This window comes from Polistes fuscatus, unplaced genomic scaffold, assembly GCF_010416935.1.
Source record: "Polistes fuscatus isolate 324 unplaced genomic scaffold, CU_Pfus_HIC Scaffold21, whole genome shotgun sequence".
NCBI lineage: Eukaryota > Metazoa > Arthropoda > Insecta > Hymenoptera > Vespidae > Polistes > Polistes fuscatus.
The window spans coordinates 2,528,082-2,553,870 of NW_025113098.1; the positions used below are offsets into that span (position 1 = coordinate 2,528,082).

Genomic DNA, 25,789 nt, shown 5'->3' on the forward strand with positions numbered 1-25,789 from the left:
TTATTTATTATTTCGATACAATTTTCTTGTTTTTTTTTTCTTTTTTTCTTTCCTATCTTCTTTTGAATCGAATTGAAATAATATCGATGTATAGAGTTTTTTTTTTCGATGAAATTACGGATCGATGAATCTTTCCGAATGAATGATATTTCTTTTCATTTTATCGCATTTTTATATAGCCAAGATTGTTTTATAAATGACTAGACGTTTCTCTTGATGGTTTTATACCTGATAGAGAAAGTTGAAGAGAACACATGGAGAGATATTCTTCTCTTTAGATTTTCGTTTTATCCAAGGTCAGTTTATTATAGGATCACACGACACTTTGGGAACGTTGATTTTCTTACGAATACTTATCGACAAATTCTATCCTCGGAAAATTGAAAATTTGTTTATAATATATTACGTATAGGGAATAATTTATAATTACTTTTTTGAATGCGAGTCAAATAATACGATTTTTTTTATTATAGTGATAAATAAAATACTATTTCAAATAGTTAATAATAAATAGGCTATTGTGTTTTAAACGTACGTTAAAAATTTTTAAAATAAAATATATTTATATTATAGAAATATTTATCCTGAAACAATTTACCCAGAGACTGTTTACGACTGATTTAATCTAAATGTAAACAGATATATATTTCACATAATAATTAAGAAAAATATAATATTAGATTGTTAACAGCGTGTGAAAAATTATTTGAAAGAAGCTATTTATTTTTCATTTCAAACATATCTATTCTATGATTTTTGAAAGAATCTTAGTCTCAACCAATCACAGCCCCGAAAGTTTGTACGGAAGAACCCCTGAACAAGGGTAGGGGTATACGTTTACCAATAGACAGCCCTGGCTTCCTTTAGTTGTTTTTTGAATCGCTAGAGGGCTACGAGTCGTAGTAGATAGAGTCCGTATGCGAGGGGGGACTCTCACTCGTATGAGAGAACTGTTCCATAACGTTTCAAATACTTTGTCGAACTTTACGTAATACACAAGAAGATAATAAGAAGAACTAGTAGAAAATATTTGGTACTCGTGGAGTAGCCATCCACCGAGGATAGCAACAAACACACTACGAAGTGTTAAAGCAAAGAAAAGCAAAAAAAAATTCAACGAGCGTGTGACGTTTCGCATGCGTCGGATGGCCTTGTGTGTCGGGGAACACGTAACGTGAAATATCTTCGGTACCTGAATAGTGTTCTTCTATTGGTGCAGTGAAAATTTAATTTCAAATTGGATGGAAATGTGTTCGCGCGCGATAACCCTTTTTCGTTTGCGCGTTCACTCATAAGAAAAACGTACGTATTCATACATACGAAAGATGTACACGATAGTTGTTCATCATTCGTTTAATTTTATTTTGCATTAACCGTTTAAAAGATATTTGCTGTTCGTCGTCGTCGTCGTCGCCATCGTCGCCGTCGTCGTTCCGTTGGCGATAAGAGCGTAACGTCTTTTGTTCAAAAAAAAAAAAAAGATAGAAATAGATGAATAGATAGATAGATAGATTAAAAGGAAAAGAGTAGAAGATATAGGTTTCGGTTGCTGGCGCTGTAAAGCGCCGTTGCGTGGTGCCATCATCGTCGTCGTCGTCGTCGTCGTTGTTGTAAATGCCGCCCGCCAAGTGTCTTTCGCATTTCTTTCGTGCTTGTAAAATGTACGCCACCAATTATTAAACGTGTATGAAGAAGTTATCGTCATCGTCATCGTCATCTTTTTCGGTGCGCGTTATTAACATATAACAGTTAAAACAATACGACAAACGTGTAGAAAGAAAAAGGATTAAGGTGCGGGGGCAAAGGGGAAGAAAACGAGCAGCGCTGTTGTCGCCAAAGGTGAATCCGGCTTTAGTTTCTTGTGTGCCATTCGGCAAATTTCGGCACCCAACCGAAACTTTCCGAGCAGCGCCACACGGTGGAGAGAGAGAGAAGATACACAACTACTTCTCGGTAATGGTAGTGGCGGTGGTGCAGTATAGAAAGAGAAAATAGGAAGAGTCAATCACCGATCGTGCTGAGAGAATGAGATAGATACAAACAACAAAAAAGAGGGAAAGAGAAGAAAGAAAAACGGAAATCCCGTAGGAAATTAAGCACCATACGGTAGAGAAAGATATATAGATGCATCTATATATACATAGAGAGAGAAAGACTCTTTCGATACTCGTGATAAATGCGTAATCTATCCCCACCATTTTTGCTTCTCCCCTTCCTCCTCATAGAGAACCGGAAGAGAGGGAGTGAGTAAGTGAGTGAGAGGGGAAGAGTCGGCGCCGTGAAGAGGGAGTAGCCGATGTCGTGACTTAAATATCGATTTTGGCACGGATGAGCACCAATAGCTCGTTTACATCGGTTCCTTCCGTTTCTTCGGTTATCGTCGTCGTCTTCTTCGTTACCGACGATTTATTTTCATGTACGCGCGCGCGTGGATTTACATTTTGACCAAAAGAAAAAGAGATAAATTAAATACGAAATACGAGAAAGAATAGATAAAAAAAAAAGAAAACAAAATGACATGCGAGGTTCATCATACCTTTCGGTACGAGCAACGGCGAAGAAGAAGAGCGTGACGACGATATAAAGATAATTAGGAAAATAATTAGTTCAAAAATTTAGTTCTTTTAATTAGTAAAACATCGTCAGTATAAACGATATATAATATAAATATATATATATAAATAATACTCTATATTACTTGATAATAATATTATTAATGTAATATTAATAAAACAACATATATTTCTCGTTGCATCGGGTGCATCGACGCGTTTTTAAAAAAAAAATCCAACGTTCTCGTATTCGTGGTCACGTGCGTTCGATCTACTCTACTCCTCTGTACACTACGAGAGGAAAGCAGCAGCAGCACGCAACAACGTGGTGTGTTGGTGCGTGCGTGCGTGCGTGCGCGCGCTTGGTGTGTGTGTGCGTGTGCGCGTGTCTCTTTTACACGGTGTGAAGAGAATCGTCGAGAGAGAGAGTGTTATACACGAAGAGAAGAGAAGAGAAGAGAAGAGAAGAGAAGAGAAGAAGGGGCGTGTATACTACATGAAAGAGGAAGAGGGGAGGGATCATTTTAAAAGTTCCGTGCATCTGATTCGTTTCGAGAAAAAAAAGAAAAGTTTTCTTTAATCGACAATAGAGAAGGAGAGAGCATCATCCATTCGTATTACCGACTGGTGTGGTGGCAGGGGACGGACACAATAGTAGTAGTACATAGTAGCGGTACGACGCACGGCGGCCATCGATAACCTCTTCGATAAGTTTCGTGAAACGTCGTTGATCTTCGTCGTTCATTCGTATTTCGGACGTCGTCGAAGTCGGTCGGTTCGGTTCGGGTTGGTCGATCGGCGGTTGGTCGGTCGGTCGGTTAGTCATTCGACCGACACCGGAATAGTAACATTGCTAGTGTATATATAATAAAGGGAGAATTAATAATCTCTCTCTCTCTCACTCTCTCTCCCTCTCTCTTTCTCGTTATTACAATTCGAATGATATTCGTAATACGCGCTTTATTATACGAGATTTGAAATATTAGTAACAAAAGAGGAAAAGAAAAGAGATCGTTAACCCTTTGTTAATCGTGTTCTTCCGTCGATAATAAACGAAAATATTATTTCGAGTGTACGCTTCTTCTTGCTCTTGGGAGAACGGCAGCCAACAGCGCCGCCGGCAGCAAGCAGCAGCAGCGGCGACGACAGCAAGCACAGCAACGTATCGCTAACAGAGTATACAGCAGCAACGATATTCATGTGTTCTTTTGGTAGCAGAAACGAGCCGCGTTATCATCATCCACCACACGTTAATCCGTACATCTTTATCGAGATTAATACAAGGGAGGAGGATACGATAAGAGGTAAAAGGAGACACGGAAAGAAGGATATTGTGGTATCGATGACGAATTTACAAAGTGGTTAATACAACGAACGATCGACGATCGTATCGTTCGTTGTCGTCGATAACAGAAAACGATGACGTCATGGTGCTCCATCGCCGATTAAAACGCCCGTAAAAAACAGAAGGTAGTGTTGGTTAAATATTGATAATAATATTTTTTACCCCGAAGAATATAATCAATCTCTCAATAAGAGCCTATATATATATATATAAATATATATATAATATAAACGCACGCTCTACTTTAACGAAAAGAACCAAAAATTAATAGAACAGAAATATATATATAAATCATATATTATATACTCGATCTTTGGAAAAGATATATATATATATAACAAAAAAGTAGCCCAATTTTTAGACGCGCGTGTTGTTGTTCCCCCCTTTTACGATAAACATATACCTTTTACTCTCTCTTTTTTATTCATTTTTATTCTCCCACAAAACCATTAAATTCGACATTAGAGAATCGTCGGGAATTAATAAAAAAAACGGAATATAAAAAAAGCAATCGAACAAACAAACAAACAAACAATATAAATCACACAAAACGCGCGATCTTTAACCAACGATCTTGGACAAGGAACGTCGGTGAGGCCGGACAAGGACCAACGGCAACGGTGGAGAACGTAGACCAACGACGAAGATAGGAATCGAAAATAGGAATAAAGAATGGTGTCGAGGTTTGGAGTATCGAAGGAGGGCGGAGTGGACGTAGCTTCCGTGGGAACGATGCAATGTATAATAGGACCTCATCACCATCATCATTACCCGGCACCACATCCACAAAATCCTCAACCGGGCCACCATGTACATCATGCGACTCATCCACCACCACCATCGCCTAGTCCTCATCTAAACCATCAGCTCAGTCATCACCAGATCGCGGTGAACATCAACCAAATTGGTCAGCAGCTTGGTCACCAAGCGCCACCATTACGTGTTTTCACACAGAATAGTAAGTATTGAAGAAGAATTCAATCCTTCCAAGTTGAAGATACATAATGTAGTCAAAGTATAGATAGATAGATGAATAGATTAATAGAATTAGTAATTAAGATCGTGCATTGATCCTTGGTTGTTGTATAAATTCGCGCATACGTATTATGGGTGTGAGAGAAATGTGCTCTTCTTCTTCAGGTCACTGACGCGTTTCCCATTACCCCTCCGACATATTTCTTTTTCCCCCCAAATACGCTTGTTGAAGAAACGTGCACCTAAAACGTAAATGCATCGCATCAATGAAACTTTTTCGTCTATTTTTTCTCTCGGCATATATCCGATATATATTCTCTTTGTATCGTTTAACCTTAATGCATAGACAATAATAATTATAATGAATTATAACATATAGTTTCTTTGAAAAATAGGATACCATTAGGAGTTTTTTCGAACTTTATTTCATTGATGTTGCTAAAGAAAAAGAATTTTCAGAGATGCATCTGAATACTGTGATCACTAATCGAAATGAAACCATCAGCAACGAAATCTATCCTATTTAATAATTGTGTTCGCAAACGATCAGGCAGGATCTAACGAAAACAAATAAAACTAGCTCGTCATAGTCGAAACGATAGTAAATTACATTTCATCTTTGATTAAAGATCATTGTTTTATTTTATTCCAGTGAGATTGATATTGATCTGATGGGGGGGATTGTCTCTATTGATTCGAAACTTATACTCGATATAATAATATCTATTAACCATTATATATATATATTCATTTATTTTCATTTTATTTCAATTAATAGAAAAGATTACAAAATAAGATAAGATATATATATAATATATTATTTTAATATTAATTTTATAATATATAATTTTAATCTTAATATATTAATATATATCTTAATATATATATATACATCTTATCAATCTTATATATTATATATAGAAAGAGACTAACTATGACTTTATAGTTAAACGATCGATAAATCTACGACCATTGCCTAAGCCAGGGCTCAATCCAGACGTAGTGTTCCGTACCCCACCTATATACTCTTACCCGTGTGCTAGCTAGCTAGCTAGCTTGCTTGGCGTAGCTGCTTCCCCCACCTAAGAAATGTTCTCTCCTTGACGTTCGGCAGTGAGAACCAACCGTAGGAAGGTGTAATAGCAGTGGGGTAGGGGATACGTGACAGTAGAGAAGAGAGTACCACGAGAAAATACCGCGCTAGAAGAGTCGGATAGGGGGTGAGGGTGGGGGGGGATACAGAGATACATATTCCTCGTTGTGTTCTTATATTAGTATGTATGTGTGTTTGTGTGTATATGTGAGAAAGAGAAGAGAGCAGGCGCGCGAGCAAACGAGCAGACCATCATCATCGAAGAAATGTGGGAGTAAAAGATCACGCGATTAGAAGATTTTCCATCACTCTAAATGCATCCTTGCTAATAAATATACCACCACCACCACCACTACCATTATTGAACGTTTTCAATGATATATACTCTAGCTTTGATAATGAAACTTGTCTCTAACTACACCCCATATATCGTTGGAAATAATTAATTCACTTTGTTTTTTGTTTCTTTTCTCCTCTCTATGATTTTATACAAATTCAATGTTAAATCATTGTTTTCTAGCAATCACGTCAGGACTCCCACCTCCCCCACCACCACCACTACCCCATCATCATCCCCCCTTCTCCACCATCGTGAATCAAAATAGCCGAAAATTCTACTTTATTTTTGGACGACATTCGCATGAATTTGTTCTATCTGTTATAATTTCGTAACATTGCATTAATTCAAAAATCATTTACGCATATTTTCTCATTATGGGCTTTTTTACTCTATTCTTTTGATTCTTCGTTTAATGATAAATGTTGCAGAGCATGCTAATATCTGTATTATACTAATTTAACCTAAACGTTTCTTAAATGCTCCATCGTGGATATGTCATTCGTTGACCAATGGAGAGCAAGCAAGCACCTTTGGTTTTTCATTATTATTTTTAAAAATACAATCTTTTGGGTTCTTCTTTCTTCTTGGATGTTATTTTTTAATACAAAATATTTTCTTTTGTATATTCATTAGAGAGAGAAAAATGAAATAAATATGAAAATGTTTGATTATATTATATTGCAATGGCATCATTTAAGAAGTTTAGGTTTGTCTACTGATAGAGAACGAATGTATACCAAGCCTGAGTTATTTTCGGGTATGCGGAGGGGTAGTTAATCTGACCCGGTGACCTATCTGTTCAGGAGTCGAACAGCTTGCCTCTATTTACGGGCACACGGGTGGGCTCAGGTCGTGCAACAATGATTTGTCCATTCAATGAATCAATTATAAAGAGAAATGATATTTGTCATGAAAATGTCGAAAATTATTTCAGATATGAGATCCATGAGAAACGCGTCGTTTTTACCCCATTTAGAAGAGAAATCACAATCAGCAGTGTTAGGGGAGGGGGGTTTCTTTTCCTCAGATTTGTTTAGATTAAACTTTTTGTTACTTATCATCTAGTTAAATTATTTCCAACCAAATCTTTTCATCGGTTTCTCATTTTTGTAATAATAATAATAATAATAATTGTAAAGATCATTGAGTGTATTTTAACACCAATGTTCGCATCATCTTTTTAATGTTAAACAGTTAGAAAATTAGATCGTAAATAAATTGATTTTATATTCTCGAACCACTAACTACTTTCACTCGTTTCAAATCTCGAATGATATATTAATGGTAATAGAAAATATTCATTTAACATAGTTGCAAACAATCGTGTCGAAAGTGAACGGCCTTTCCTATTTGACGTTCACGTTTTGCCGCTAGGAGGAGGAGGAGGTGGGTTTTTGCATTAGCCAATGAGATTAAATATTATTTCTCTCTTTCTCGATAAATTACTTTTTTTTTTTTCCTATTTTTCTTGTTTTCGTTTTTAAGCATTTAAAAACGGAGAAAGAAAGTTTATTTTAATATCGATATATCTCGAAGAAGTTTTGGTATTATAAATCAGAGGTTTTGCGCCCTCGCACGGAGCTTGAAACAATTCGAAATATAGGTCAATCGATAAAATGCTTTTCGCCTTGTGTGCCATCGTGAAGGTGCATTCAATCCTTTCCCTTTTGCATGATACGTATCATCGGAACAACGGCCAACCCTCTTTCATTGTCGTTCATTGTTCATTACCGAAGACTTTTCTTGATAAGAATCCTAACATTAGGCACGGGGGGAGGCTGGGGGAGGGGAAGAGGATCAATTTATTTCTAATTTGACTTATAATTAGGAACAATGAGAAATCACAATTTGTGTGATTTTACTTCCTTCTGTATTATATAATATATTAAATATATCGTTATGGTTAATAATAACAACTACGAGATAGTAAATTTAATTATTTAACGTAAGATTTATTCACTTTTTTTTTGGTTAATAATTCTTTCATTCAAGAGACATCTTCATTAGAAGTAATCACCTTGAATTAAATTTTGAAAAAAGAAAGAGTAAGAAATTGCTCGTTCAAAGTGTGTGTATGGTCAGCGAGAAAGAGGATGAGCATTATACTGTCCTTGTCTTCCGGTCAAACATTTGACATACTTTCGAAGCATCAGACTTCTCTTCCTAGAGAAGAGGTCTCAAGTAAGATAAAACGAGTCCGACCGAGTTGTCCAACTTTAAATGGATTCCAAGGATAAAATGAATATCCGTTTGTAATAATTTAATTGTCTTATACATATATATAACATGTGTTAAACGCGTGACTGATCTGATAGAATTTTTAAGCAGTACAACATAAAAATACAACAAATTTGATATTAACATTAGAAACATTAAAAACATTAAAAAATACAATACAAATTTTATCCAAATTCGATTATATTCTGAGATATCGATATCGTTTAAACGGAAGAACTTTGTTTTACGTAGTACATAACGTGTAACGTTTAAAAATATTTGAAATGCAATATCAAACACAGAGTATGGAAATATTATTATCATCATCTTTGTGTATAGGGACATTATCCAATTATTATATAAATAATCGCGTTAGATGATGTTCTTATTTTCCGTTCGTCAAACATCCTAATGTAAAACGACAGAAGAAGCAAACAAGAATGACAACAATGTCGAAGATTAATTTAACCAACAATATCCAATTAGAGACGACTAAGGAGACCGCATTTATACGGTTCTTCCCAACGGTCGATATCACGTGGCCGTCTACGAACCACGTGACTCTCTATTCGAATCAGCATACGTTTACCTTCGAGTAATAAATTATATACTTATATATATATTTTTTTTTTTCCTGTAGCGTAAGAATATTTTATTTATCGCTCGATTGTCCGTAAATGACTGATAATGAAATGGAACTATGAGAAGGAGAAGGGTTGGGGAGGAGGAAGAGAGAACAGAGAGAGAAAGTGATAATTCAAAAAGTGCGAAGTCATATAAGAATGAATATATATACGCGCGGTTCGATGTATTAAGTATCGGTCAAAGAACTTGAATGATTTTTAATAAAAGGATATCAGTTTTCTTTGTTAAACTTTTAAAGGTTATCTTTTTCTTTCTTTCTTTCTTTCGTTTTTCTTTTGTTTTTTTTTAATTTGAGAATTCGAAGATACTTTTTTATACCAATTATTATAATACTTCATATTTATCTCCATAGATTGTGGCATATAATTTTATTTAGATTTTAATAGTTTTTTTCTTTTTCATTTTGTTAATATGAATATTTCAACGTCGAACGTGTATGGTTACTTTATAATTAATATTATTTTTGAGGTTAGGTCGTAAGGGAGGGAATTTGGATTTTTTGGGGATTTTTTTTTTTTTTTGGAGATGAAAGAATATGATATCTTTAGGGTGAATCGTTACGCTCCTGGTGTTCTCTCAGCGAAGTATATTGCGGCCTCGCCCCCCTTTCGCGGGCAATCGATGCATCTAGGAAACTACAGATGGCAGCACCGTCTCGGTTCCTGCCCACATGTGCAAAGAAAGATGGCCGTCGCCGAGGCCTGTCTCTTCTCCTCCTCGTTGTTCCTTCCCTCGCGTACGTGCCACACCGTTGACGACTCGTGCAAGCGTGCGCGCTGTTAAAAAAAAAAAACTAACTAACGAACGAGATTTGTGAAAGTTTATTTGCCACGTTGTTTTTTACGAATAATATTTATAAACAATACGGGTGAAAAGCTTCAAAGAGAAGAAGTATTAACGGTGAGAAAAAGATTTTTGAAAATAATATATATATATATATATAGAGGGAGAGAGAGAAATAGAAAGAAAGAAAGAAAGGAAAGAGACACGCGAGTTTATCGAAAACGTCTGTTAATTTTCCCCTATAGAGATTTTTTTTCCATTTGCGTAAAATTGTATATATTAATTTTTTATTATACTTTATTTTATAACCTCCAATATTATATATATATTTTTTTAAAAGGTAGTAACTTTGGACATAAAAAGAAAAATTGATGTGCTAGCAGCAGCACAACCATTTCTTATCTTATCATTTCTAAGAAATTTCAAGGAACGTCTCTGGGAATTATTATAATTCTTTTCTCTCTCTCTTTCTCTCTCTCTCTCTCTTATTCAACGCGTAGACATTTTATTTTTTCTCTAATTTTATTATTTCACGTTAGTATTTCTTTCCTTTTATTTTATTTTATTTTCTTTTATTTTCTGTTGTTACAATGATTGACGTAATATATAACGTGTGTAACAACGTGTAACTCCCTCGTGAACAACTATAAGAAGAGAACTAGGAGGAAAATATATACGAGACGACGATGACGTTGACATAGACGTACTTTAGCGGAATGTACCTAGCGTAATCGCTTTCACAAGTAACTCTGATTTTATTACTTCAGCGACAGCCTCGAGAAGTGAGAGATACATAGTCATCGTAGTTATCCCCTCCTCTCCCTTCCCATTCGCACGATTTCTTTTCTTAAGTATATATATGTACACACACACATACACTTGTTAAGAAGAAAATATGGTATAAAACATTTTACATTTATTGTTCTTCTTTAGTTGATACTAGTAACAGAAGGTACAAGACACAGTATTTTGGATTCCCTTAGGTAATAATCAAATATATTAAGTGATAGAGAGAGAGTATGTACGTGCGAGAAAGAATGAAGCTGCTGGAGAGTAGAGTTAATGGTATTACAACCTTGAAGAGCTATGTTGCGCAGTGTACGATCAAGTATCGAGATGTGTAGTGTGTCTAGCAGGTCTAGTTGTTGCGTATGCACAAAATATGGCGAAGCTAGTTCATTGGAAAAATTCGTTTTACATCGTCATCGCAAAATAATGATGATGATGATGATGATGATAATCATCATCATTCTCGTCATCATTTATGTGCACGCAATTTCTAAAATCTGTAGTCTCTCGCGTTAGGCCAAGTCTTCTTATTGAAACTTCTTTTGCTCTTCTGGTGTTTTCATTTTTTACATCTTTTCTCGATTCGAAACTTTTGCAAATTGTGCTATTCCATTCTTCGCTTTCCATATATTCGAACTATTATTATCATTCGTGACAAATAATAAGGAAGAGGAGGAGTTAGATGAATGTAGATGATTAGAAGATTTTTCTACAATGTTTCCTCCTATGTGGTATTTTTATTAGATTCTTAGTAATGCAGGTTTCTCTTAAAATATCTAAATATATTTAAAGTATTCTGATACAAGTGTTAATTATTAATATTAATCATTGTGTAGTAGAATGCAATTTTCATGTGGAAAAATGTATGAATTTTTGAATGTTACTTTTACTTCTGATATGTAAAACAGATTATCGTTTTGTTATAGGGTCCGAGTTTCATGTTCCGACTGCGAACTACGGCGCCCAGCCAGGGGGCCAGGTGGGTGGAGGAGGGGGGAGTGTAGGTGTACCTGGGGGTAGAGGACCTCCACTTGGTGGATTGCCCTTAGGGCAATCCACAGCAGGTATACCACCAGGGGGACCAGCTGGAGGACAGGCTCCTCCACAGGCCCAAGCACCTGGAGTACAAGCTCAACAAACACAAGGGCCAGCACCTACAACAACGCCACCAGTGCATACTCCTTCACCTCAAGAAATGGGAAAACCAACACATATGCAGACACATGTATGTTTTATATTGAAAATCAATCAGGATCCCATAGATACGGTATAATCATTTTATAGCTCGCAATCATTGATAAATTGAATATCATTTTCAGAACTATTATTCAGCTGCTCCGAGACCTCAGCAGCCAAGAAATTTAAATCACAGAGGTGGACAAGGAGGAACCAATAATCAGGTTGTAGGTATGGCGGGGGTAGCTGGTGGAGCCGGGCAACCACCCGTCATGTATACAGCTGGCTTGACAAGTCAGCCAGGGGCAGTATTTGTTCCTAGTCATGTTGCTGGTATACCAACAGGGCCCCACCAACAATCTGTATATCATATGAATAATCAATTAATTCAGGTAATTATTTTATTCTTTATATTTTTCTATTGTGTCTGGTTATCATAAAGAATCAATAATTATAATTTATAATAGTTGAATACACACAAATATATAATACTTGTTAAATGTGGCATTACAGTTCTCAAGCGCGCCCCAAAGACATCAGACGCAAGGTCAATCCTATTATCCACCCTATCAACCACATGCTCTGCTAACACAAAATTTATATCCTTATCAAGCTGGGCCAGCGCCTACACCTAGCTGTAAGTATAACGTAACATTATTATTATTATAATAAGAGACATTAATAATGGCTTATTAATAATCTTAATAATATTTATTTTTAGTTTTCTACGCATCTCCCACTGCCCCACTAGGTATAAATAGGTCAAGTGCAACCGCTGTTAGTGGTGGAGCTCAACATGTTGGTAGCGCTCTTGGTGGTGCCCAAGGAGCTGCAATGGTACCGCAAGGTACCCTCCAACAAACGACTCAACAACCTCAACCACTACCCCAAATAGGTACGTTTATTTAATCCTTTGACTGTTAACGGCATATATATATATATACACATACATACATATATATGTTAGCATTATTTTGTGAAATCCATTAATTCATAAAATTCATTAAATTGTGAAACAAGTATATTAGATTACATACTTCAATTAAGTGATATATGTATAAATTTACAAGAGAGAAAAAGGTAGACAAGTAGTTAAAGTATAAGATTAAAATTTAGAATCAAATTTCTTCTCGTAAATTAACTATATTACCTAATTAAAATATGTAATTGTGCCTTCATGGTTTATGCCTGATTATTTTATGAATTTACGGATTTCGCGTTTTAATGGTAACATATATACACTTTCATATATTTATCAAAATATATGAATGATGTATATATACATTTGCTTATAATCATTGATATATACTATAGTATTAAAACCAACATCAGCGTAAATGCAAATATAGAGTTGTATAATTTGATGGTTCTGAGTTGTATCATGCCGCAGTCTAAGGATTAAATAAAGAAGCAATTAAAAGAATATATTTGTGTATTGTGCGCGGAGTGTTGCACTGTACATTAGAAAATTTTGTGAAGTTCTAATCGACGTTGATATTTTATTTCTCATATTTATTTATTTTCTTTTTTTTTTTTCATATAGGAATTCACAAGGCTTTAATGAACATGATAACTAAAAATTGATTATTTTTTATATACAATGTGTTCTATATTTATGATTTTATTTCTATAAAAAAAGAAAATAATTCTTCATGGCTGTAGTTCTAAAGGTATAATCAAAGGATACACCTACGCAGTCGATTATAATATGAATAATTCAAAAGTAACATAATTAAAACATTTCGAAATTTTATCAGTCTGTTAGAAGCTAGTGGAAATGCAAGACATTGAATTCTCTCGGTTTTGTAATTGAATTTTTAAATTGTCCAATTGTCCAATATTTTGTCAATTAAATATACAAATTATCTAATGATTAACTATTATACATAATATTAAAAATGATATATTAAATATATCACAGATAAGTTAAATAATTTCATATAGTTACACACACATGTACTTAAGTATAAATTATTATACTTAAATCGTGTAAAGAACAATGTAATTAATATTTTATACTTTTTATCGTAAATACTCTATTACTTCGTCTTATTTTGGTTTACACACCATGTAAAAACAACGTACACGTTAATTTAATTATTTTTTTTAAGAAATTACTCCAATTGATTAAGAGAAAAAGAGTTCTACTTAAATTTACATTTCATACATTCAAATGTATGCATATAGTTTTTAGTTCTTAACACGTTCGTTGTCCAGTCCACAGCCACATTTGGATGACGCCTAATAGTTGAGAATACATTCTGACAAAAAAAAAAATTTGGACAACGAACGTGTTAAACAACAACAAATTGATTTTAAGGTGTCTTGCTAAGATTATCTTGGACTTCAGCCAGAAAGAATTACAAATTCGTACGCTGCATGATATATTTGTCATATTAACTTTGAATAATTATGAAAAAAAAAATAATTAAATTTAATAATATCCTTTTTAAATAATCATTTTTTTTTTAACAAAATTATATACATTTTTTAAGGCTATAATAATTATGACGTTGTATATGGCTCTTCTCTAGTTCCTGGATATTACAAAGATTATAGTAAGCATAACATTCATATCTATTTTATAGAAACTAAGGTCTTTCTACTATCAGTCAGTATAAAAAATATTAATAAATCTACATTCAAATAATAGATATATATATATATACACATACATATATATTATATATTATATTACATATATATGTGTATATAATATATATTATATATAACTATACAATTTTATATATATATATATACATACATCAAGTTTATAAAAACGATTAACTAATATTGACCTTTATTTCTTTTTTCAGATTTGTATTCGGGGTACAATGGTGGAGCTACAACAGGGACTAACAGTTCGATTAGGTCCAAAAAACCAAGAGGAGAAAAAGCCATCACTGACATTGTTAATCCTAGTACAGGAAAAAACATTAGTCATGAAATATATAATGATGACACATCTATCGAACACGAATCTAATAGTCGTGAAACTCCTCAACTACAGGTGCGTTTATATTTCAATCATTTATCATAAGTAATCGGCTAAAAGAAAAGTGAATTATGTGTATAAGTTATAACACCAAATCTTAATAAAGAATAATGATTTTTTAGCCAATTACTTGTGTTATATTTACGTCCATACCCGAGCCATGATATGATTTATAAAATTTTTATGAAACTACATATATAATAATTCTTTTCCATATAAATGAAAAATATATAAATTTTCAATGAAGATTTTTAAAGTAAATCATTAACGATTGATTACGAATATAAAATTTGCATATAAAATTGAAGTTAAATCAAAATAATATTACAATACAAGTTATCATTTTTACCGTTTCATTTAATTGAAATAATCATATATAAACATGGCGCTAAAAAAAAAAGAGGTAGAAGACGTAAAACAATATATTGAACCGTTTATTTGTGTTTCTTTTGTCGGTGATGATTTATGTTTTTATAAGTGGTAATAAGTATATATGATTTGAGTTTGAGAAGAGTTTTTGGTTGTCTATTGCATCATTTTCGGCTCTGTACTACTTCTCAGCCGTCTATCACGCAGATTTGGTGATTGTTACAGAATAGTAGCGGAGCCGAGGTGGTGGCCGATTTTGCGGCACGCGTTGCTAAAGCAGCAACCGAAAGTTCAGATTCCGGTTCACCAGTACCGGTAGTAGTTACTACACCGGAAACAACTTTCGTGCCGCAAATAACGACGCAAAGTTTGTCGAACATTAAAACGACGACTAATGGCTTAAACAACAACAGTCATTCAACCAACAACAATGGCTTGGCTCCACAATCACAAAATATGACCAAGGTGCATGCGTTATGTAATCAATCGTTAGAGACGCAATGCAGTCAAAATAAATTAATCCCAACTCCATCGGCGGCGGCGGCGGCGGCGGCGGCACCATCATGTATTGTGCCATCGGCTGCAACCTCGCCCGTTTCTTCCTCTACTTTGCCTACGCCATTAGCGGCCACCATTTCCTCGGCTGCTTCTGTATTATCATCCTCCTCTACTCCCTCTTGCGCGATGAAAACTACAGCAGTTGAATCTAAACCATTACAATTCTTCGCAAAAGAGTTTCATCCTAGAGGAGAGAAAAAGACTACAAATAGCAACGAGGAAATTGTAGCCGTAGTCAATGATAATATTCCTCCTACACAGCCTATGACTACTACTACGTTGGCTAGTACCACGCTCGTAGACCAAGAAGTAAAGAGAACTACGAGCCCTCCATCGGTCAATGTTCAAGCGGCAGCTGCACCCCAACACCAACAACATCAACCGCAGCAACAGCCACAGCAGCCACAGCAGTCGCAGCATCACCACCACCAACAACAGCATCACCATCTCCATCAACAGCAGCAACAGAATTACCAACAACAATCTGTACATCCAGCGCAGCAACAACACGCTGTCCCAAATGTTGCTACTATTCCAGAGGTCAGCAAACCATCCTCTAATGCTGCCAGTGTAAATCCCGCACATATAAGGGATAATTTTTCGAGCAACCCAACGACTGCGCCAAAGACCAGCAGCTCTCCTCCAAACAAATCCAACTCACCACCCAGGAGGAAATCGCAGTCACATAACCAGACAAATAATGCTAACTCTGAGCCGTTAGCCATTAATGCTAAAGAGCTCAGAGAAAAGAAAAGAGAAAAAAGCATTAATTCTCGAGGCGTGACTCCAGCACCGGCGCACAATCAACCGGATCATCACCACCACCACCATCAAAAAACGAATGGTGATGCCAATGGGGACAAATCGGAACAAGAGGCAATTGTACCACCACCAATTGCTAGGAATGAAGTTCCGTCTAAGCCGACCGAAGGTGAGTTTTATTTTTTATATCTATTTCTTTTTTTACTCTATCATTTGTCATCATTCCTTCCTTCCTTTTTTCATTATTTCGATAATCTAACTATAGATTACAATAATAGAAATTATTTCTATTGTGATAAATTAATCATTCGTAGAAAAAGGAGAGAGAGATCTATTTATATTCTATACAAATATATATATATATATATACGAATTTTACATTCGTTTAAATAAATATAACAGAGCATATATGTATATTAACTAAAGTAAAGGTCATATTGTTATTTAAATTTCTAATCGACTATATATATATGTGTATAATAACATTTTCGAATAATTTTCATGAATATTATTCACGGTTCGTATTCCGTTCGATCTACAGTGTTTTCCATTTTGTTTCTATCCTTTTCTCTCTCTCTTTCTCTCTTTCTCTCGCGCGCGCGTTTCGATGGAAACGGGGCTTTAATATACTAAAATATTTTGCGGAAGTGGCATTGGGCGCGCTGTTTCCAAGCATGTCGACTTACTCGCCATCTGTCGGCAAGGTAGTTCACTTTTGAATTGTACGTGCACGTTGTCTCCGTCGTTGCGTTGTAGTCGTCGTCGAAATTGTCGTCGTTTTCTTCACCGTGTTCTCCCATCGTCGTGTGTTGCCTTTAGGTGGTAGAAGAGTGAAAGTGGAATCGAACCGAGAAGAGACAGTAATTGAGAAGTAGAAAAGAACGTAAAAAAAAAAGAAATATTTAGAAAGATATAAAGAAAAGTTAGAGAGTGGGAGTAGAGGGTCAACGAGTAGTAGAGTGTGTGTGTTCAGTTATATTAGGGATGAATAAATCGCAAAAGCGGCGGGTGTGGTGTAATATGGGTTTCGTTTATGTGACTTTATAGAGACTTTAAAACGCGTGAGAGAGAAACGAACAAATTTCACGAGCTTAACCTAAAAATTCATGCACGCTCGTTCTTAAATTTTCCTATCTCTGTGTTACCGACCGCGTGTTCGATTCTTAAAACGAAGGGTTCATATCTATGTGTTTAATGTTCTCTTCATTTTATTTCTACTATTTGTTATTTCCTTTAATAAAAGGATTAGTTTTTTGATTATTATATAATATACGAATATATAAATATTAGAAATACTTTGATTGGGGGAAGAAAAAAAAAAATTAAAGATTTGTTCTTTTATAAATGGTGGTAAGCATTCAATATTGCGGTTAACGCCTGGGAAGAAGAAGAAGATGTCCGTCGTGACTTAGTGGATTATTATTCTTGTTTAAAAGAATTATATTTCGTTACTCGTTGTTTGTCGTCGCGTGGTATAAATATAACATGGCGATAGTATACACATGACTACTACTATTCTACGTTGCTAAAACCACCGTATGGTTGGTTTATAACCAGCGAAAGATGCTTTACTTGTCGTTTATTGTATAATTTGTTAACTTCCTTTTTAAATGTATCGTCTTAGTGTATTATTCAAGATAAAACAAAAATTTGTCATTTAAAAACTTAATTTCCTTTTATACTCGTGTCAAATATTATAGTGTTCGTTCTACATTAACCAAAATGGGGAATAATAAAAAGGGTGAGTTTTTAATGTGTTATGTTCTAACTTAGAAATTATTCTTAAATGTTTACTTTAAAACGAGATATACGTTAGATTGTTTATATATATATATATATGTACAATACATATATATATATATATATATATACTGATATATATCAGTTGAAATTGATTCAATTTAAAATTAATTTTACGTTTTTTGTTTTTGTTATTTATTTTTTCCTTGTTAAAAGGTATTAAGAAGGGAAGAAAACCGTTTATACGTGCTAGATTATAATAATAATAATATAAAATTTAAATTAAAAAAAAAAATACCTTATTAGCAAAAATACATAGATTGATGTATTCGATATATATATATATATATATAACTTTATTATATATTAACTATTATTTTATTTCTTCTTTTTTATTGGAAATATTATTATAAAATTAAATATTTTTCTATAATATAACAATATAAAAACACATGTATTCCCGTGCACGCGTTTTTGTGGAAAAGACTGTTATAATTTAAAATCTGTTAGTTAACACGACACAAAGGGATCGGAGATAGACTTAGACTGATGATTGGTCACTGTAAAACTGGTCAGCGACGAATCACGGGCTTTCGCGATAACGCACGAAATTTCTCGAGTATAGCCGAGAGATAGTGAATAATGTTAAGTTCAATCGCTGGAGGGAGACACATTAGCGATTTACTTCGAGAGAACAAGCGTCGAGTTCTTTCAGTAGCCGGCACGTGCTGTGTCAGCCGGGTACATTTTATTTGTTGTCCTATTTCCTGTTCCTTTTTCCTTCTCCCTTCTCTCCTTCTTTATCCACTTTTCCGTCCATTTGTTCGATTATTATATAAACCTTTATTTTTTATTTTATTATTAATATTTTTTAAGCTCTTTTATTTCCTATCAAGTTTCTCGTGTTATACATTTTCCTCCTTCAATATGTTAATTTACGTTTGTGTTACGCTTATTGAACACATTTCTTTTTTAAATTATTTTATTTAAAATTCGAAACTTTGTCTTAAACAATGTCTAGATAAATCTGTATACGAAGGACATTTAATGATTGTGTATATATATGTGTATATATATATTTTTTAGTCCTTTTAATTTAATTGTCAGCAACGAGCGCGCCCTTTACACGCTTCTCGCATTTTTCTCTTGTACTTTTTTCTATTTTTCTTTTTTTATTATTTTATTTTATATTTTTTGTATTCCTTTTATTTATATCCGTAACAAATCTCAACATATTTTCTCAATCCTATTAAATCCTTGGAGAGAGAGAGAGAAAAAAAAGGGTTACATTGCACGTGTCGGATTATAATTCGTACTTTTTCAATACGGAGTGCTCCAAGCCGGATGTGACGACGTCAACGACGACAGAACCAGTCATTCCATCTTTATTGAGATGTATGTACATATATGTATATATATACACACATAATTTATTATCTGAATATATATATATATATACGCGTATACATTTGTTTAAATTAAAATATATTTATTCGGTTACTAGGCACATTTTTTTCTTTTAAAAAAATATATTCGCAGTACGATTAAATTTTAACCCAAAAGTATCGGTAGTTCCGACATTTTGTTTTCTCTATAATACCTTTTACGCAAAAGCAAGCATCGAAGGATTCCGACGATTAAAGATTATTCATCGATAGTTTGACGAAAACATATGCGATAAGAAAAATAATCGGAATAACTTAAAATACCATTATTATCGAGAAAGTACGGTTGAACATATTTCTTTAATTATCAAAAATGTTTCGTAACATACTAGAAAGGAGGAATTCATGGAACACGGTATAAAACAAAATGGTCGCTTCTCGTTCGATTTCTAAATTCGTATAGTTATATACTAAAGCCGAAATATAAAGAATTATCGTTACGAATAGTAACAAATAATATTATTTCGTTATAACAAAAATATTAATACGCGTCTCTTTTTTTAATAATCCTTTTTTTTATTTTTTATTCCTGTTTCAAAAGAACGTGGAACGTTCCTATGTTTCAAAAGAACGTGGAACGTTCCTATGTTCCAAAAGAACATTTGCATTTGTTGGATCAATTTTTTTCTTGCTTTTATTTCTGAAGTATTATTAAAAATACTCTTCCAAAAAATGAAATAAAAATGCTAAATAAAATTCTTCATCGTTGTGGGTTCGGTTGTTTGAAAATTTTATTTCGTGAGACTGGTTGTATTCTTCCTTTCTTAGCACCAAGTCGTCGTCTTCATCTTCGTCTTCGTCTTCGTTCTCGTACAAGAAAACCGCATGCGCCGTGAACGGTCTTTAGAGAACGCATGGGGTCATGGCCGAGGAACGTATATCGGAGTCCACGCATATACACGCGTTTTGTGTGTGTGTATATATGTGTTTCTTCTTTCTTTCTCTCTCTTTCTCACTACGGTTATAGGACCTCCGTTTTAAAAGCAGTTTCACAAGAGCATGCGTCGTCGCGCCTGTGCAAAAAATATACTTTGTCTCTTTGGGCGGTAACCTTGAAAATTTATCTTTAAACCGTACTAAATATTTACATTGTTTATTAAAGATATATTATTATTATTATTATTCCAGTGATATCTAAGAATTCATGATCCTCCTCCTCCTCTCCAGTTCTCCATACGCCCAATAATCATATTTGTTTTTTTATTCAGTAATATGAAAATAATCATTAGAGAAAAATTCTTATTATTGTATTATAAACAATTCTTGACGTATGTAGAAGTTTATGTAAGATTATATTGTGTGGAATAATAATAATAGATAACCCTTTAACACTTTTAATAATGTTTGTTAGAGAATTGAGGAAAATCCTTTCTACAATAAATAATTTCATTTTATAACACAGGGTTTTTGATAATTAGAAAAATTCAGAAGCAAAATTAAATACTTATTAATTAGTGTGTATGGAGAGACAGTGAATTACAGGAGTAATCTTAATATGCTTAATATATAACATATATAATTATATATAACAGCAGAAGATTTTTGATAAATAAGAAAATCCTTTTACAATTGGATTTACATTGATTCGATAGAAAAAAATGATTGTCATGAAAAAATCATGAAAATCGGGTTTAAATATTCGATTTTACTTGAACCATATGTTCAATTTTAAATGTTCGACAAATATCAGGCCAAATCGTTTTCGTTCCTTCTGTCCAACTTGGTGGAAAGATAAGATAGAAGGTGGTATAGATAAAAAAAAAAAAGTAAGAAAAAAAAGAAAAGGAAGGATAGAAAGAAAGAAAGAAATAAAAAGTTCAACTACACACACGCACATATATATATATATTATACACATATATGCATTACATTCATTGCAATGCTCTTTTGAGATAGCTACCTCGACCTGCTTTTATAAAATCTTACTCAACTTACTTTCATGCATCGAATTAACTGGCATCTCGTGGTGGTGGTGGTCGGTGTTTGCTACCAGGAACCGTGATCGTATTTTCCGTTGTATTATTAATCTATAGGATTTATTTGCTATTTTTTTCTCTTGTTTTTTTTTTTTTACCACAGATTTCTTTTTTCTAGAAAGTAATATGCATATATAGGAAATATATGATATATTATATAGTATTCTTCGTTATTAGAATTTGGTAATTGTAAAATTTATTATTTTGTTGTTTTTGAATGGCCATTGATTAGATTAAATTTATCTTTAATTCAATTCTAAGAACATTTCTTTTGTTTATTAGCCATTTTATTTATAGAATTCGTAGAAATTGGAATTTGGAAAAGTTACTTGTTCGATACTTAGATTTCATTTGATTCATAATAATAACAATAAAAAAAAGACATAAGGTTCATAAATCCTCCTATTGTTGTTTCATAAATAATTACAATAATGATTTTTTGAAAATCTAGTAATTTTTTTTAGTAAATTTATTTAATTTTATTTCTTTTTCCCACATTTCACAATGAATATTAAAATAACAAAATCTCAAATCATTTATTATATATCTTAGTATAATTGAAATAAATAAAAAAAGACATAAGATTCATAAATCCTCTTGGTTGTTTCATAGATAATTATGATGATGACGACAATTGTCATCATGTTCATCATTGTACATATGAATCACATGATGGGTATCCTTCAAAATCGGTACGCGTAGGTTAAATTACATGTGTAAAATGGTCCCTTAGTGCGCTTGCTCAGTTGCACGACCGGCGAACAGAACTAATTTAAGAAATCCTATGTCGCGAAGTCTGTTGGTGGTGTGTGCGCCAGTTCACAGGTTAAAATAGATACGTGAAAGCCGTTCGGGGATACCTTCCAAGTGTTTTCCAAAGTGTTCTTTAGTTTCCTACTAACTTTCTGCCAACTGATTCTTCTTAGGTTTTTTTTTTTTTATATATATATATTATTTCTTCTTCTTCTTCTTCAACGATTATCATACAACATTAAGATTATTCTGTTTTAAATTACCATATGTAGTAGTAGATCATATTTTTTCCTATTCAAAATTATATATATATGTATATGTGTGTGTATGTGTGATTGTATGATATGATATGATGATATGATAATCGTTAAGAAAATCAGAGACTTATGATTTCAAATATTTCCTCTATAATACTGTTTAAAGTTTCTCTTTTAACATCTAGTGAAAATGCAACAGCAACAACTTGTATTTTCTTTCAACGAAAACCGTCGTCGTTGTTCATCAAGGAAATCGTGAAATCCGTGTGCGCGCGTGGTTGTTGCACACTACCGTTTTTGGCTCGGATCCTTCGGTTTATAAATAAATTTTAAATTCGGTGTTTCTAGTCTCTAAGAAGTGAGAGATAGAAAGAAAGAAAGAGAGAGAAGTCCAGTGAAACTTAACTTTTTCTTTTTTTTTTTTTTTTTTTGAGTGTGCCGTTGATTTGATATCGTTAGAACAATGTAAATCTTAAAATAATAATGTGCTACGTATCAATAAACGTTTGATAATTATTACAATCTCAAATCTAAATGAAAACTAAAGATTTGATTTTGATATTTGTGTGAGATGCAATGATGATGACGACGCGTGCAATTAAAAATTATTTTATTTAATAAAAGACTAAGTTTTTGAGACTGTGATAGAAACGGAAACAACGATATAATCATTTCTTTTATGACTGTTAAGAGTAAGAAATAAAAAAAGGCAATTGTTTAACATAAAATAAAATCAAAATGAGTAGTAGAACTCGTGCTAGCAGCGGCTCCAGATCAAGGAGTCGAAATCGACGTGGTTCCAGAGATCATGGTACATTTTTTAAAAAACAAAACATATACTTCCACTCCGAGTACATTTGATATTTTCTTTTCTTTTTTTTCTCCCCCCTCCCTCATTTTTAAATCATTTCACTAAAAAGTAACATTATTTTCTCGTTTCTTTATCCTCTAACTTATTCACCCCGTATGCTTAGTTATTTTTTTGTAAATCTATCATTAAAACAATTTTATTGGAATATAAAATGCTCAATTAATATGTGTTGTGCAGAAAAAGAATTCATTATTTAAAAATAAATGATGAAATGTATATGTTTAATGTAGTTTCGTATATCTAGCAATGGTGAATCAATTCCGTGATGATATTTATTAATCTATTTTGAGTTAAAAAATAAAATAATATTTCTCAATATATATTAGTTTGAATAAATTATTGAGAATATTTATAAAAACGTGACGGGGGGAGAATAATTGTTAAATTTTGTATATCTCGTGTATATATTATTTTATAATAATAAAATGAATTATTATAAAATACGTTTGAATAGAAGACATAAGTCCAAGTGTAGAAAGTGAAAAACTATGTATGTGTGTAGCGTGTATTCTCTGCTCTGTGTCTATAATTATCTTTGGCTGTTGGCCGGAATACTCACTTTTCTACCTTAGTTGTTAGCCTGTGGGCCACTTCTCAATCGTTTTGCTATCGCAATAATTAACAATTTTCTAACAACAATGAAAATTACTACATTTTTTGTTTTATTTTTATTTTTTACTAGAACAAGCATCTCTCTTTCTGTTTTTTTCCCCCCCTACATATATAATACCGTAATATTCCCTGTAATTTTTAACCCCCCCTGTTCCTTAAAAATGATGTTTTAATCTAATATTTTCTTTTGTTTTTCTTTTTTTAAAGGTAAAGTGATTCAGAAACAAAAGAACAAAAACAAACTCAAGCCAAGAGATTTGAATCGAAAGGGAGCCGAAAAAGAGGGCACCGATATGGATGCCTTTATGAATAAATTAGACAATAAAATAACAGCAACTAATAAAGAGACATTTGTAACTAAAGAGAATAAAGATTTTCAAAATATTGAAGAAATTGTTAAAGACAATAAGGACACGGATAACAAGGAGTCCTCGACAGAAAAAGAAACAACAAATGCTGTATATTGTAAAACTAGCAAAAACCCGATAAAAGATGTTGTTGATCAAGAAAGTAATAATGAACAACAGCAGCAGCAACAGCCTGTTGTTCAGGCAACTAATATTGAAAAAAGTCAAGATGACAAGGAGGTGTGTAATAAAGAAGTATCTTCAAACGTCGAAGATAATTCACAAATTGTTGTAACATCTCCAGTAACGTGTAGTAGTAACGCCCAAATAAAGTCAGTTCCTAATAATGATGTAGTTGATCATGCAATTGTTAAGGATAACATTGATGTAGAAACGATAGTTGCACAAAAAAATGAAGAGAACACTAAAATGTCTACGTTACAACAACAACAACAACAGCAGCAACAGCAAGCATCATCTAACGAAGAAAAAGTTGTTCCATCTGTGCCAACTGTGGAAAAATCAAATGAGTCAAGTGAACAATCGCAACAGCAACCGCAACAGCAGCAGACACAACAGTCTTCTCAATCACCGACGGTTGATGTATCAAAAAATTCGATAACACTAAAGTATACATACAAAGACGATCAATGGAGTCCCATTAATAAAGATGGTAAAAAGGTTTACGATCGTGAATTCTTGATACGACTTCAAGATGATCCTAATAGTAAAATTAAACCTACAAACTTACCAGATTTGGAAGTTGTTTTAAAAGATAACAAGGTAAAAAATTAGTTGTAATTAATTTATCATTATTCTATGTCACATTATCAAAATCATATTAAATATATATATATTTTTATATAACGTAATTTTTTCTTCTATAGAGTCGCACTCCAATGGATTTCCGATCGTTCAAAGATACAAGCATGAGCAGACCGGAATCTTTGTTCCCTGTATTTGTGAAATCATCAGGACTTACACGTAATGTGGTAAGTAAATAAGAGTGATACATATTTTACAGTTGTAAAATTATTCAAATAATATTTAATGATGAATTATTAAAATATGAAAGTAGTGGACCGATTAAAAGTCTGACGGAAAATTTTGTCATTCTGAATGAAAAAATCTATATATATGATATTCAATAATAATGTGTTCGGTTTAAATAACATTTTTGTATTTTATT

The 25,789-nt window shown here is 33.2% G+C and overlaps 1 protein-coding gene and 1 long non-coding RNA gene across 6 annotated transcripts in view; both read left to right on the forward strand.

Annotated features, from left to right (window-relative positions):
• The window catches only part of LOC122517679 (eukaryotic translation initiation factor 4 gamma 3-like), a 45,533-nt gene that overhangs the window by 13,664 nt on the left and 6,080 nt on the right, over positions 1-25,789 (forward strand). Inside the window, exons 1-12 of one of the 5 annotated variants that reach the window (XM_043636198.1) lie at positions 816-4,022; positions 4,481-4,855; positions 11,666-11,964; positions 12,059-12,307; positions 12,429-12,552; positions 12,637-12,810; positions 14,450-14,473; positions 14,732-14,925; positions 15,505-15,744; positions 16,099-16,768; positions 24,461-25,383; positions 25,488-25,592. In XM_043636198.1, the coding sequence (XP_043492133.1) occupies positions 4,570-4,855; positions 11,666-11,964; positions 12,059-12,307; positions 12,429-12,552; positions 12,637-12,810; positions 14,450-14,473; positions 14,732-14,925; positions 15,505-15,744; positions 16,099-16,768; positions 24,461-25,383; positions 25,488-25,592 (3,288 nt within the window). In that variant the 5' untranslated portion in view covers positions 816-4,022; positions 4,481-4,569. Of the gene's footprint in view, positions 1-814; positions 4,023-4,480; positions 4,856-11,665; positions 11,965-12,058; positions 12,308-12,428; positions 12,553-12,636; positions 12,811-14,449; positions 14,474-14,731; positions 14,926-15,504; positions 16,769-24,460; positions 25,384-25,487; positions 25,593-25,789 lie in introns of those variants that run through there. The other 4 variants (XM_043636195.1, XM_043636199.1, XM_043636196.1 and 1 more) reach the window with 4 other exon arrangements.
• Positions 17,051-23,132, forward strand: LOC122517680. The gene is made up of 2 exons (XR_006303908.1): positions 17,051-18,340; positions 22,956-23,132. It is a non-coding gene; the product is annotated as an uncharacterized LOC122517680 (long non-coding RNA).